We start from the raw sequence: 13,613 nt of genomic DNA, 5'->3' as shown, positions 1-13,613 counted from the left end.
CCATCATCTGACACTTGTAATAAACAGTACAAATTCCATCTAAAGAAGCATCCATCATTCTTGGGGGCGGGGCACACACAGAATTTAAACTCAGACCCAAAAGGTGATGTCAACTCATTATGAGAATGAGAACTGTCTTAGACCCAGGCGCTTATTTAAAGAGGTAAAGCCCCCAAGTCCGAATGCCAGTGGGAGGGAGGAAGAGAGTGGAGGCAATACCTTGCAAGAGCAGGTCCCCGTTTCTGAAGCACAGCTGCAAAGTCCCTGCTCTGGGTCACAGGTGTCAGCCAGTGTCCCTCTGAGGTTGCAGTCACAGGCCACACAGTCTGGAAAGTCTCTGTACCCCAGGGAGCACTGGGCACAGGTCCGGCCACCGAACCCAGGCTTACACTGGCAACGGCCAGTGAGCACATCACATTGATGACTGATGGACCCCACGCTACTGCAGTTGCAGGCCTGGAAGGGAAAGGCTCAATAAATCAAAGGCAGCTTTTACATGTTCATAACGCACACATCGGGGGCTCCTGGAAGACTCTGAACGCATGGGTCCCTCCCGCTCCCGCACACAGGCTCACTGCTATGTGCCAGCGAGAGGCCGGGACCACATGGCTGGACAGGAGCAAACCTTTGAGACACATGCAGGCTGGGCTGAAACCACGGCCTGAAATTCAACTTACTTAACAGGTCAGAGCAGTCAGCGAACTTACTTTAGAAGTCAAGTAATTGTCCCTCTGTGTCCAAAACACAAACTCTAAGTTTAACTGATAAGAGTTAACATAGAAAAAATAGACACACAGTGAAGACTGGACGTTCTACACACACCCTCCCCCAAAGTGGTTTCTGTTCTCCTGGAAGAGAGCATATACCGTAGAACACACTTGAAGGGCACTCCAACAAAACTTTTATCTTCTAATCATCAGTTCCACTGCTAAGCCCTTGAAGAAAACCTTGGATATTGTATCTTAAGGGTGCTGTTTTCATTTTTATTCCTACAATCCGGACTGAGATTTATTTATTTATTTATTTATTTATTTATTTATTTATTTATTTATATTTTAGCACCATACCCTCAGCATATGGGCGTTCCCAGGCTAGGAGTCTAATCAGAGTGTATCTGCCAGTCTACGACACAGTCACAGCAACGTGGGATCTGAGCCATGTCTGTGACCTACACTGCAGCTCATGGCAACGCCGGATCATTAACCCAATGAAGGAGGCCAAGGATCGAACTCATGTCCTCATGGATACTAGTCAGGTTCATTACCGCTGGGCCATGACGGGAACTCCTATTTATTATTATTGTTATTATTATTATTATTATTATTAGGGCCACACCTGCAGCGTATGGAAATCCCCAGGCTAGGGGTGGAATCAAAGCTATAGCTGCCGGCCTACGCCGCAGCCATGGCAATGACAGATCCTTAACTCAGTGACTGGAGCTAAAGATTGAACCCACATCTGCATGGATACTAGTTGGATTCTTATCCTGCTGAGCCACAACGAGAACTCCCAGACTGAGTTTTAAGTAGGAACCACAAAGCTGGTCCACAGGTTAAAATCAAGCACATGGGTCGAAGCAAAAGAGGGAGGGAATTCTCCACAAAGAAGACCTCCGTGCATACCTGGCATCCGAGCTCCAGGTCGTGGCCCCAGTGTCCGTCCACACACTCCTCACACGCCGTGCCCTGAGTGTGAGGCGGGCACACACACTCCCCCGAGTCCGGGTCGCAGGTGTTCTGGGTGTGCGCACAGTCACAGGCTGTGGGAAAGACAGAAAGTGTCCTTAGGGACCACGATGCTCAGGTCAACCAAAGGGGTCAAAGTGGATGCTGCAAGCTATTGCCCTCCAACTAGTAATCTCCATCACTCCTTCCCTTCCTGAAAGAGACCCAATGTCCCCAAGACCCCGCCGTGCTGCTCGTGTTTGTGGAGAGATGCTGCTGGAAGAGAGAGAATCGGGGCATAGCGGGGGAAACAGAGAAAAGATGGGAAAGGTGGGGAAAACAGAGCCAACACTCACTGAGCACTTGTTTGCTAACAGCCAAGGACTTTCAGGACAACCGTGACAGCAGCTCCTGGATGGAGTCTATCATTAGCTTCTCCATTTTCTCACAGTGAGTCCAGCCCCACTGAAGCTTACAGACTCACCCAGAATAGAGATCAAGGAGAAAAAAGATATGAAAGCCTAGAGGTTAAGGAAAAAAACCATAAAGGAACTTAACAGAATCAGTCCAAGGAGAGCTCAAAGAAAAGTCTGGGAATTACAGTGAAGTCTCAAAGGCTGAACTCAAGAGCTTACGTGTACAGCCGCCATCCTGGTAGGCGTAGAAGCCACGTGCACACCTGTCGCATCTCTCCCCAGCCACGCCTGGGACGCAGGGACACTGGCCTTCCTCTGAGCAATCATCGGACAGGGAGCCAGACGCGTTGCAGTTACAGGGCAGGCACCCAAACCCTGAGTCCAACCTGAAGTAGCCGTGCTGTTTCCCGGGGCAGAGCCAGGAAGACAAAATATGTTTTTGTAAGCGACTGGTACCCACTGCAACATTTCCCAAGTCAACCACGGCACCCTCATAGCCGCTCAAGGTGCTCAGAACATCATGCAGCTGCTCTGTGAGCCCAATACCTACTCTCCAGATATGGACACACGGCACTCGCTAGCTGCCCAGGAACCTGCTCTTCCTGGAAGCTGAGCATTTCATTTGAGCCAGTTAAAGCATCAGTCATAGACATCACTGAGGAACGTGTTAACGGCAGGCAAAAAGCTGGCATCTTACCAAGCACTGGTCACACTGCTGTCCGGTCACGTGTGGTTTGCAGTCACAGAGTCCGGTCTCAGGATGGCAGACAGCAGACAGGGAGCCTTGTTCATGGCATTCACAGGCTGACACACACACACAAGACATATTCGTACGCATTTCTATGTAGAGTTATTATAAATTGATCCCCAAAGAAAAAAATTGCCTCAAATCGTAAAACTGAAACAAAATTGTTATTTTTGGGGGTCTATTTTTTTTAGTAAGGGTTAGTTGATTTACAATGTTGCGCCCGTTTCTGGTGTACAGCAAAGTGACCCAGTCACACATATATATACACATTCTTGAAACAAAATTATTGCTTTGTCCTAACTTAAAAAAATTAGTATTTCTCTGAGGAGTAAGCCAAGATAAGGTTGGTGCAAGGAAGCAGCATGCAGAGAAAAAAATTACTGAGGCTATTAAGAGAATAATCCACAAACTTAACACACTTGAAGTTTTTTTAAAAAATTTTTAAAGATTTTAATTTTTCCCATTATAGTTGGTTTACAGTGTTCTGCCAATTTTCTGTCCTTGGAATTTTTTAAGTGACCACCCACGTATATCAACAAAGCTGCATAGAAAATAAGCAAAGAAGATTTTAAAATCAATTTAGCGACTTGCTCATTCTAATCACATATATATTTACTATTTTAAAGCTCACAACGATCCTGGACATAGTTCATAATTTAACGCAGTATTTCCCTGCTCTAAGTCATGAGTCCTTTGAGATTCTTATCTTCAGCCCAGATGCTTCAATTTTATCTACAGCCAGAATATTGATGTTTAAAGCTGCAAACTCCCCTATCTTTTCAAAGCCATGCAATTTAACAGGTCCAAGAAATGTTTCATGTTCACAGGGAGCTGTCAATATATACTTTGTTTAAATTATGTAACTTTTTTTTTTTTTTTTTTTTTGTCTTTTTGCTATTTCTTGGGCCGCCCCTGCGGCATATGGAGGTTCCCAGGCTAGGGGTCGAATCGGAGCTGTAGCCACTGGCCTACGCCAGAGCCACAGCAACGCGGGATCCGAGCCGTGTCTGCAACCTACACCACAGCTCACGGCAACGCCGGATCGGTAACCCAGTGAGCAAGGGCAGGGACCGAACCCGCAACCTCATGGTTCCTAGTCAGATTCGTTAACCACTGCGCCACGACGGGAACTCCTAACATGTTCACCAACAAAGCTCTCCCAGGACATGTACTATTTTTGGATGCTTGGGCTCAGAAAATGGACACCCTCTGACATATGGCATAACTGTGTAAAAAAAACTTCACAAGTTACCTCAAACCCAAGCACACTCTGGGTGGCAGCAAAGAGCAGTGGGACAGGGCAGGGGTGGGACACTGGCAATGGGAGGGCTGATGGTCAGAGGAAAGGGGGTGGAGTTCTGCCTCCTTAGTTGCCTTTCAGAGGCAAACCAACCAATCCAGAGACCACATCCCATTGCCTTCCTCACTGGGCTCTCATCTGCCACTGTCCACCTGTCCTTGTCACCCCAGGACCGTGCATCAGACAACAGGGACAGCCCTTAGGCCCCAAACCTGCTGAATGATTCAAACCAGCTAATCCTAAACCTGCTTACCCCGCCTGTCCCTTTCTTCCTGCAGATAAAGGCTCCTGCCCACACTTCCCCTCTGGACCAACCTGGCTGCTTTTGTGCTTGGCCACGACTATGCTGTGTCCCCACCCACCTGGCACCCAGCTTGGTCATGCCCACGCTGTGTCCCTGCCCAGCTGGCACCTTCTTGGCCACGCCCATGCTGTGTCCCCACCCATCTGGCATCCACAGTAACAAACTCTTTGCAATGATAGTTCTCCCCTGGTTTGCTGGCCCTGTTGTACAGAAATCAGCATAATACCTGTATTTAAAACAGTCCTCAGCCTCCAACCACTCTCACCTGTAGCCCATGTAAACATCACATACATACAACACACTCACATCCTCATTCACACATCCCACCCCCCTTAACCTTTCATTCTTGCTGAGGTTCCATCTAGACTCTCCCCATTGGCTCCCTCTGCTCCTCCCTCACCCTCAGCACCATAGTTCAATCCATCATTTGCATCCTGCCCTCCCAATCCCTTGGCTGCTAAAATTGCTCCTCCTAAAGTGTCCAGGATGCCCAGGTGCAGATTCTAAGAGCAGATCCTGTGACTGTCTTGTTGTATCTTTCTATGGATCAGGCCCTGACCCCTCTCTCCCTTTTTGAGGGGAAGGACACACCCACGGCATGTAGAAGTTCCAGGCCAGGGATCGAACATATACCACAGTGATCTAAGGTGCTGTAGTGACTACTGCAGATCCTTAACCCACTGTGCCACAGGGGAACTCCACAGCCCTCCCTCCCTTTTGAGCCTGTCTCTCACCAAGCTCTCAGGACACACACTGGGCCCAGGCAGCTGCCCCCAGACCCAAATGCTATCTGTTCTGACCAATCGTCCACCCTACCCCCCACTACTCATCACTAAGACCTTTGATTTTCTGTCTTCCCTTCTATCCAGTGGTAAAATCCTGAAGCAGCTTTGTCAATGTGGGATGGATGCACAGAACAGAAAGGAAAATTTTTTTTTGGCACATGCTAGAAAATTCTGCAGTGTGACTGAACAACTTGAGTATCTGAATCCACTCCTTTCATGTTGAATTTAAGTAATCTAAATACAGATCAAGTATTTTGGATGAAACTATAGCATTCTAATGGAGATAAGCTATAAAAAACACACTGAATTTTGAAGACTTAGTATTAAAAATAATAATCTCATTAATACTTTGAAAACGATTACACAATAAAATGATAACACTTTATATTGGGCTAAATAAAATGCATTGTTAAAATGTATGTCACCTATTTCTTGATACTCAGCAAAAGGTGGTTACTCAAAAATTTTAAAAGACACGTGTGGCTTACATTTCTGTTGGACAGCATTGATAGAAAATGATAATATTTTTTATTATTGTGATTGTTATTTTCCTGTTGTGGCTTAACAATGACAAACCCAAGTAGTATCCATGAGGATATGGGTTCGATCCCTGGCCTCTCTCAGTGGGTTAAAGGATCCAGCGTTGCCATGAGCTGTGGTGTAGGTCACAGATGCAGCTTGGATCCCACGTTGCTGTGGCTGTAGCGTAGGCTGGCAGCTGCAACTCCAATTGGACCCCTAGCCTGGGAACTTCCATGTGCTGTGGGTACAGCCCTAAAAAACAAATAAGTAAGAATCACTGTCCTTATTACTAGAGATGATTGTAGCTACCATTTATTTACTATTTAGAGCTTTAAATTTGTTATCCTATTGACTTCTCCAAAAGGCCTCAGTGTATACATAGAATTATGTCCATTTTATGTACAAGGACACAGTGAGTAGGAGAAGTTCATACATTTGCCTAACGTCACACAGCTGCTCAGTGACCAACCACGGGTCCTCCCCAACATGGGTCAGACTCCAGGGACCTGGATCCACACGCGTGCTTCTCCTCCACACCGTCATGCGTGGCTCCCAGACAGATTTGGGGTTTCCAAGCCTCATAAATACAATTTCCAGCTCCTATCACAGTACTTAGTATATAGCGCCTGGGATGTCACAGAAACTCTTCATGAATGACAAATGAACTAGGAAATGAATCATCAAGGTTTGCAGTAAGGATGAAAAAAATGACAGGATTGTGAAAGCATCCCATAACTTTGAAGCGTTATATAAACACCAGTTATCATAATTATCTCCCTATGATAACCAATCAAGGTGCTGAAGATGGCATTGATAGGCCCAGGGTGGCAAAACTCTCCATCTCCTGTGCCTCAGAAAGCATCTTTTCTGTGTCTCTAGCACCCTCTTGTGTCTCCACACTGTAATAGCATAACAGGACTTCTGCATTGCTGCGAAATTAGCAAAGTATTTTACAATGGCCGTTTTCACTCTTTCACTCCTTCAAGAACTGTGCAAAAAAAATCTAAGAGCTGTATCAGTCCCAAGGCTATAAGTCTATCATATGGGAATTTGAAAATCAACTTTTCTCAGTGAGTCTATTTTCTACATAATTCAAGAGTCTGAGCAGAGAGAGCCGTGCAGATGTGGGCTCCGATGGTTCAGGCACAGACCACGGACATGGGCCAGTTTCTGGGGCTAGGGGATCCCTGTTTCTGAGTCCATGTCTTGAAATCCCATCTGCCTCAGGAAGCCCTTCGCATCTCCCTCACAGATGGGACAGGTGTCCTTTACCTCGAACACTACTCAGTGAGGTACCACTTCTTCATCAAAGGGAAGGGTGCTTCGTGCTGCCTTGACCACTTGACCTACATTTAGAATAACTGACCAAGCTGATCAGGGCAGAGAGGGAAGACTTAGCATCACTCAAGGTCAAGGGACTGCGTGGCCTGAGCACCTTTTGGCCCAAGTAGATGGACAGAGATTTCCCAGAGTGATAAGCAATGGACTTGACTGCACAGCCCACACACTCACCGCTGCAATTTTTGGCTGTCACGGCATCCCCGTAGAAGCCATGAGCACACCTCTCGCAGTGGCGGCCGTCCGTATTCCCGATGCATTTCAGGCATTCTCCGGTGACTGAATCACAGCTCCCGGCCTCCAAGGGGTCAACGTTGCCATTGCAGTTACACGGGAGGCAGGAATCCCCAGGCACTGTTGGGTTTCCATAGTAACCGTCTGCGCATCTGCACGAAAGATTGAAAAGACAGATGCAAACCAAGGCAATTCCTGCAGACATGACCCCACTGTCCAGGAACTCTGAGTGGTTCATCAATCAGACTGAGTCTTTACCAAAGATTAACTGTGAGAAGATCTGGCTCCAAGTTCAGGCAGCTACAGACTCTTCACTCATTGTGCAGAACGGGGAGTGCGCCCGAAAAGAGCCAGGCATCCCAGAGGGACGCACTCGGGTCCCAGGCAATTCAACCCACGTCCCACCCCTGGGAGATGTCACCCTCCTATGGGCTCCAGCTGGACTTGGCACCGAGACTTACATGTGGGGAAGACACCCCCGGTTTTCAGGCACCAGAAGACACTATTATATTAAACACCCCCCCACTTTCAGAATCACCCCAAGTAACAGGAGATTCCAAGGTGTGAATAGAAGTGCTGTTTCCTATTGTGACTGATGAGAACTCGTTAGGGCAAGGAGATCAGAAACTTCCCAGGGACTGAAAAACATTCATTTTTTTCATCCATCTACTGGCTTTTTTCTAGGATTATAAGAAATAATAATCACATACCCCAAACTCTAAAACCACACCTAACGGCACACTGAAAAATAAGCATAGAAGGTAGAGCAAACATTTTAATGCAACTTTTGGAAGCGGTTGAGTGAAGCCAAGTACCTCTCGCACCAATCCCCTGCATATCCCGGCGCGCACTGGTCACAGACCACTTCGTCACCCTCGTCCAGGTGACAGGTGGGGCTGAAACTGACAACACAGTAGAGACAAATGCAACTTTCCAATGAACGGTGCACACTTCCCAAAGGTTAAAAGGCTTAGTTTCTACCACTTCTGTCCTTACAAACTTTCACAGGATCCTCACTCCTTAGTCCAGAACCCAAGGCCCGCTGGCCCGGCAGCCTAGCCCTGGGGGCAGTGGGAACTCCCTGCTCTCTGCGGCTGCTTGTCCCTTGGCCTAGACCGCGCTTCTCCCCAGATGCCTGGGTTCACCAGCTCATCCCCAACCACCAGCTCAGAGGCCGCCTCCTCCAGGAGAGTGGCTCTTCTCTGGCTCCTCCTGGGCTCCCCGCCTCTGAGCCCTGCCCACACTGGGCATGCTGAGCTCCATTACAGGCCAGAGCCCAGGGGCTCCGTGCATCAGTGAGTGATCAGCATCCCCTAAAGGGCCCCCACTGCGGACCGAGGTCCTTTCACAACCCCTACTGTTGAGGGGGGACTTGGGGGCTGTTGAGGAGCCTCTGCAATTTCATCAGAGCAGCCCTGATTCCTGGGTTGGACACTGGAGTTTCAAGCAAAAACCAGGGAATCCTCTAGGTGTGGGGGAGGGGAAGGGTAAACAGTGGGGAGGAAGGGGTGGCCTGGGTCGAACTAGCCCCTCAGGACATACCAGCCCTAGCGGACTTACAAGGCCATGAATATAACTGCCCTTCACTTCCCCTCACGTTCTGCACCCAGGGCCCACCTGCATCTCCCCAAACAGGATCTGCCTCTTCACCGCCAGCCCAGTGGCGGGCACACAACACATCCGCGAGAAAGAACTCATGGTGGACATTAGACCAAGAGGGTAAAAGCACATCCATGCCCTTGCCATCACCCAGCTTTCCTTACATAGTTTTACACATCAAATGTTTAAAAAAAAAACAGAATCAGGAGTTCCCATCATGGCTCAGCAGACATGAACCTGACTAGCATCCATGAGGACGCAGGTTCAATCCCTGGCCTTGCTCAGTGGGTTAAGGATCTGGCATTGCTGTGAGCTGTGGTGTGGATCACAGACTCAGCTCGGATCTGGCATTGCTGTGGCTGTGGTGTAGGCCGGGGGCTACAGCTCCAATTTGACCCCTAGCCTGGGAACCTCCATATGCTGTAGGTGCAGCCCTAAAGAGACAAAAAAACAACAAACAAAAAAATAGAATCAGGAGTTTCCTGGCCTAGCAATTAGGTATCTGGCATTGTCACTGCTATGGCCCAGGTCACTGCTGGGCTCAGGTTTGATCCCTGGCCGGGGAATTTCCACACACTGTGGGCATGGCCAAAAAATTAATAAATAAGTAAGTAATAGAATCTCTTCCTCCATCTCTAATCCCACCTAATCACCACATGGCAAAATTCACACCCTCATCACAATAGGTCATGCTCTGGATGGAGACCTGGCCATGGGCAGGGTCGGCTGGTGGAGGCGCCAGGCTTACTTGTTTGAGGCGGTGGAGAGGGGGCAGGCACATGGCTGGCAGTCCCTGGGGGTCCCTTGGGAAGGCCTCCCATAGAAGCCAGGCAGACACTGCTCACAGTGGTCCCCGGTGGTGTTGTGCTGGCACGCCTAGGACACAGGAGAAGATGGGCTCAGGTCCTCTTAAGGATTCTCAGAGTCGCAGAGTTCCCATCATGGCTCAGTGGTTAACGAATCCAACTAGGAACCATGAGGTTGTGGGTTCGATCCCTGGCCTCACTCAGTGGGTTAAGGATCTAGTGCTGCCGTGAGCTGTGGTGTAGGTTGCAGATATGGCTCGGATCCCACGTTGCTGTGGCTCTGCCGTAGGCTGGCAGCTACAGCTCCGATTCGACCCCTAGCCTGGGAACCTCCATATGCTGTGGGTGCAGTCCTAAAAGGACAAAAGACCAAAAAAAAATTTTTTTTTTAATTAAAAAAATAAAAAGCCAGGACCATCCACAGTTTTGCAAATGGCATGAATTCATTCTTTTTATGGCTGAGTAATAAATATTCCATTGCATGTACCATCATCCTAAGTGATGTAAGTCATACAAGGACAACTATCATATGATATCAGTTCTGTGTAGAATCCAATAAAAATGATGCAAAGTAACTTATTTACAAAAACAGAAACTGACTCATAGATTCTGAAATCAAACTTGTGGTTACCTAAGGGGAAAGGTGAGGACGGGAGGGATAAATGAGGAGTTTGGGATTAACACATATGCACTTCTACATATAAAACACATCATCAACAAGGACCTACTGCATAGCATAAGGAAACCAACTCAATATTCTATAATAAATTATATGGGAAAATAATCTGAAAAGGGATGGGTAGGTGTACATGTCTGATTCACTTTGCTCTACATCTGAAATTAACACAACATTGTAAATCAGCTACACTCCAATACAATTTTCCAAAAGACCAGAGAGAACTTTATCCAACGGTGGGGAAACTTCACCCAAGGAACTTATTCTAGAAAGCCAGGGTCTGCGTGCAAACTGTCATTCCATACCACCTTACAGATGCTGCCCTCTCAGACCAAAGACTCGGACAGAAGACAAAGGGAAAGCTGTACTCATAGAATAAAGAAAAACCAGGCTCTAGAGAGAATAAGTGATTGGCGACATCACACCAGGATCTTCCCCATGGGTCTGTAATTAACGTCGCTTGGCCCCGTGACTCGGTCAGTCTCTTCGGGAAAAGGCATGAGCCTTTCTCTGTACCGTGAATAGGGTTCAGCTGAGCACCAGGCACAGCGCCCTCATCTATGAGCAGGGGATCTATCCGAACCCAGGAGCATGGCCTGGCTCCCAGGCATAAGAGCCGCAAAGAATTTCCGACTGAAGGTAAAAAGCAAGTCTTGCCCTGTATCTGCCCTAAAGTTCATTCTCAATATTAACTACATATTGGATGAGCCCCGTTTCAACTCCTACTGCATGAAAGAGGTGCTTGTTTGCAGAGTTTCTCTGAGCTAACTAGGAAGCATTGTGTATTATACAAATGAGTGGATTGTTATAAGGTGTATTACCCCTCTTATGCTCCATGATGTGACAGAATGTTCGAATCTACTAGCACTTGCGTTTAAAAGAGCCGATCCTTTTTTATTTAATCCGGGGACAACGTTTTGTACTTTTATATTGCTCTATAATCTTAACCAGGTAACTCATTGCTTATGTTCTAATAAAAAGCCAGCATTGAAATTCCATTTCCCTTTTTGACTCTGACCAAAGACACTTTTCTTCAAAAAAAAAAGGAGGAAAAAAAAGCAGGAAATATTTTATAACTTGAACTTGCATCTGCAGATTTCCTTAAGCGGTCTACAAGGGCAGGGAGGTTCCCTGGGGAGGACGCATTTTTTTTAAAAAAATCATCTCTGCACAGCAAGGGCTTCAGGGTGGGGGTAGGGGGAGGTCTTGACTCACAAAGCAAACGCCGTGAATGTCACACTCAGCTGCATGGCCATGGCATTCGCAGGGCTGACAGATTCCTCCAAAGAGTATTCCGTCCACGCGGTAATAGCCAGGGAGACAGGACTGCAAAACAAGGACAGGTGACTGTGTGGGTGAAGGCAACTGAACGCATAACGAAGATCATCTTCTTCCCAAGAAACTGCTCAATTGTCCATGAATAGAAACAGATTTTTTTCCTTCAAACATGCCATAAAATGCACCCATATGAAGCACAGACTCAATGATTTTTTTTTTTTCTTTTACGGCTAAATCCGCATCATATGAAAGCTCCCGGGCTAGGGGTCGAATCGGAGCTGCAGCAATGCAGGATCCGAGCCGCATCTACGACCTACGCTACAGCTTGTGGCAAAGCCAGATCCTTAACCCACTAAGCCAGGCCAGGGATTGGACCCATATCTTCAGAGACACCATGTCAGGTACTTCACCTGCTGAGCCACAATGATTTTTTTTTGAGTAAACTTACTGAGTTGTGTAACCATCACCATAGTCCATTTCCTTGTATCTTTTTAAAGGTAAAAACATGCACACAAAATCTTCATGGTCACGCAGTGAGCCAGCGTACGTTACAGCGGTTCTCCACTGCATCACTCTTAAAATCATGTAACAGCCATTTAACCGGTGTTTCAATCAAGAGGACTGGCCTCTCTCAACTTTCTTTTTCTTCTGCTGAAAATTTCTTAAATGCTGCCATCCATGGGTTAAATGCAGGTCTGGGTCAATCTACATCGGGTTTAACTGAGCAAGTATTACAGGTGAGCCTTCTGGGAGTTAGGAGCTGGGCAGGCAACGTGGGCCTTCAGGGGCAGGGAACCACCCCAGACACTGTAATTCACACCATCATGGTGACAACTCTGATAAATGGGCTCTCTACATGAGAGACCTGGAATCCGGAACAGAGAGCATTAACCACAGCCCCCTGGGCCAGCACTGTGATCCAAGGCCAGATTGCACACCTCCACGACCTGTGTCCACGGCGTCCCAGGAAGTGACAGCAGACACGAAACGTGTCCAGACTGCAGACCCTGGGAGGATTCACAGGGAGGCTGGCACGCTCCCTTGGGGCGTGGGAGGAGGTTGGGGGGGGGAGAGGGGGAAGGGTGGATTTGGTTTTTATTGTTGTAAGAATTCTTAAAAAGCATTTCATTATACTAATAATGCATAATGCCTTCATTCACACTGACCTTGGGAAAGTCCCCTAACTCCTCCTGGAAGCCAGGCCATCCCAGGGACAGGAGGCTTGTCTACAGATGGGCATTGAGCAGGCAGCTGCCTGGGGGTCTGGGCTGCAAATTTCATGCTTCCCCAAATTCCTTTCCTAACCAAGAGCTGCCTGATCCTTCGAGTCAGCTTCTAGGTAAGAGTTTGACTAAAGAATGACTTCTGATAAAAAAAACACTTGCAAACTGTGGCACAGGTGCGATCCCTGGCCCAAGAACTTCCATAAACTAAACTAAACTGAACTGAACAAAAAACACACTTGCAAAGTGTTTTTGTTTTTTTGTTTTTTTTTTGCTTTTTTTTGGTCTTTTTGCCTTTTCTAGGGCTGTACCCATGGCATGTGGACGTTCCCAGGCTAGGGGTCTAATTGGAGCTGTAGCTGCCAGCCTACACCAGAACCACAGCAATGCAGGATCTGAGCTGTATCTGCAACCTACACCACAGCTCACGCCAATGCCAGATCCTTAATCCACTGAGTGAGGCCAGAGATCGAACCCACAACCTCATAGTTACTAGTCGGATTCGTTAGCCACTGCGCCACAATGGGAACTCTGCAAAGTGTTTTTCTTGCATGTTGGAACTGGTAAATGTTCAAACACAGTCAAGGTCAATCCTTAGAAAAGCAAAATATGGCACAGGGATTGCAATCCTGTTGCCTAAGCATGAGAGTGACACCTACTCAGGGGATTCCCAGGTACCACAGAGGAATTGGATTTCTTTAAACAATGTGGGCTTCCAAC

The 13,613-nt window shown here is 47.4% G+C and overlaps 1 protein-coding gene across 4 annotated transcripts in view; it reads right to left on the bottom strand.

Annotated features, from left to right (window-relative positions):
* The window catches only part of LAMA1 (laminin subunit alpha 1), a 136,173-nt gene that overhangs the window by 61,905 nt on the left and 60,655 nt on the right, over positions 1-13,613 (bottom strand). For all 4 annotated transcript variants that reach the window (XM_021096069.2, XM_084964184.1, XM_084964183.1 and 1 more), the window contains exons 16-23: positions 11,608-11,718; positions 9,659-9,786; positions 8,127-8,213; positions 7,252-7,463; positions 2,778-2,884; positions 2,300-2,480; positions 1,623-1,759; positions 220-456 (exon numbers count right to left, since the gene is read on the bottom strand). In XM_021096069.2, coding sequence (XP_020951728.2) covers positions 220-456; positions 1,623-1,759; positions 2,300-2,480; positions 2,778-2,884; positions 7,252-7,463; positions 8,127-8,213; positions 9,659-9,786; positions 11,608-11,718 — 1,200 coding nt within the window. The remainder of the gene's footprint in view (positions 1-219; positions 457-1,622; positions 1,760-2,299; positions 2,481-2,777; positions 2,885-7,251; positions 7,464-8,126; positions 8,214-9,658; positions 9,787-11,607; positions 11,719-13,613) is intronic.

Source organism: Sus scrofa, chromosome 6 (assembly GCF_054392235.1).
Source record: "Sus scrofa isolate SSC_HxYL_T2T_F1_AM1 chromosome 6, Sscrofa_HxYL_maternal_Yorkshire_Landrace_v2.0, whole genome shotgun sequence".
NCBI classification, from domain to species: domain Eukaryota; kingdom Metazoa; phylum Chordata; class Mammalia; order Artiodactyla; family Suidae; genus Sus; species Sus scrofa.
This window is presented reverse-complemented; position numbering and strand designations above follow the sequence as displayed.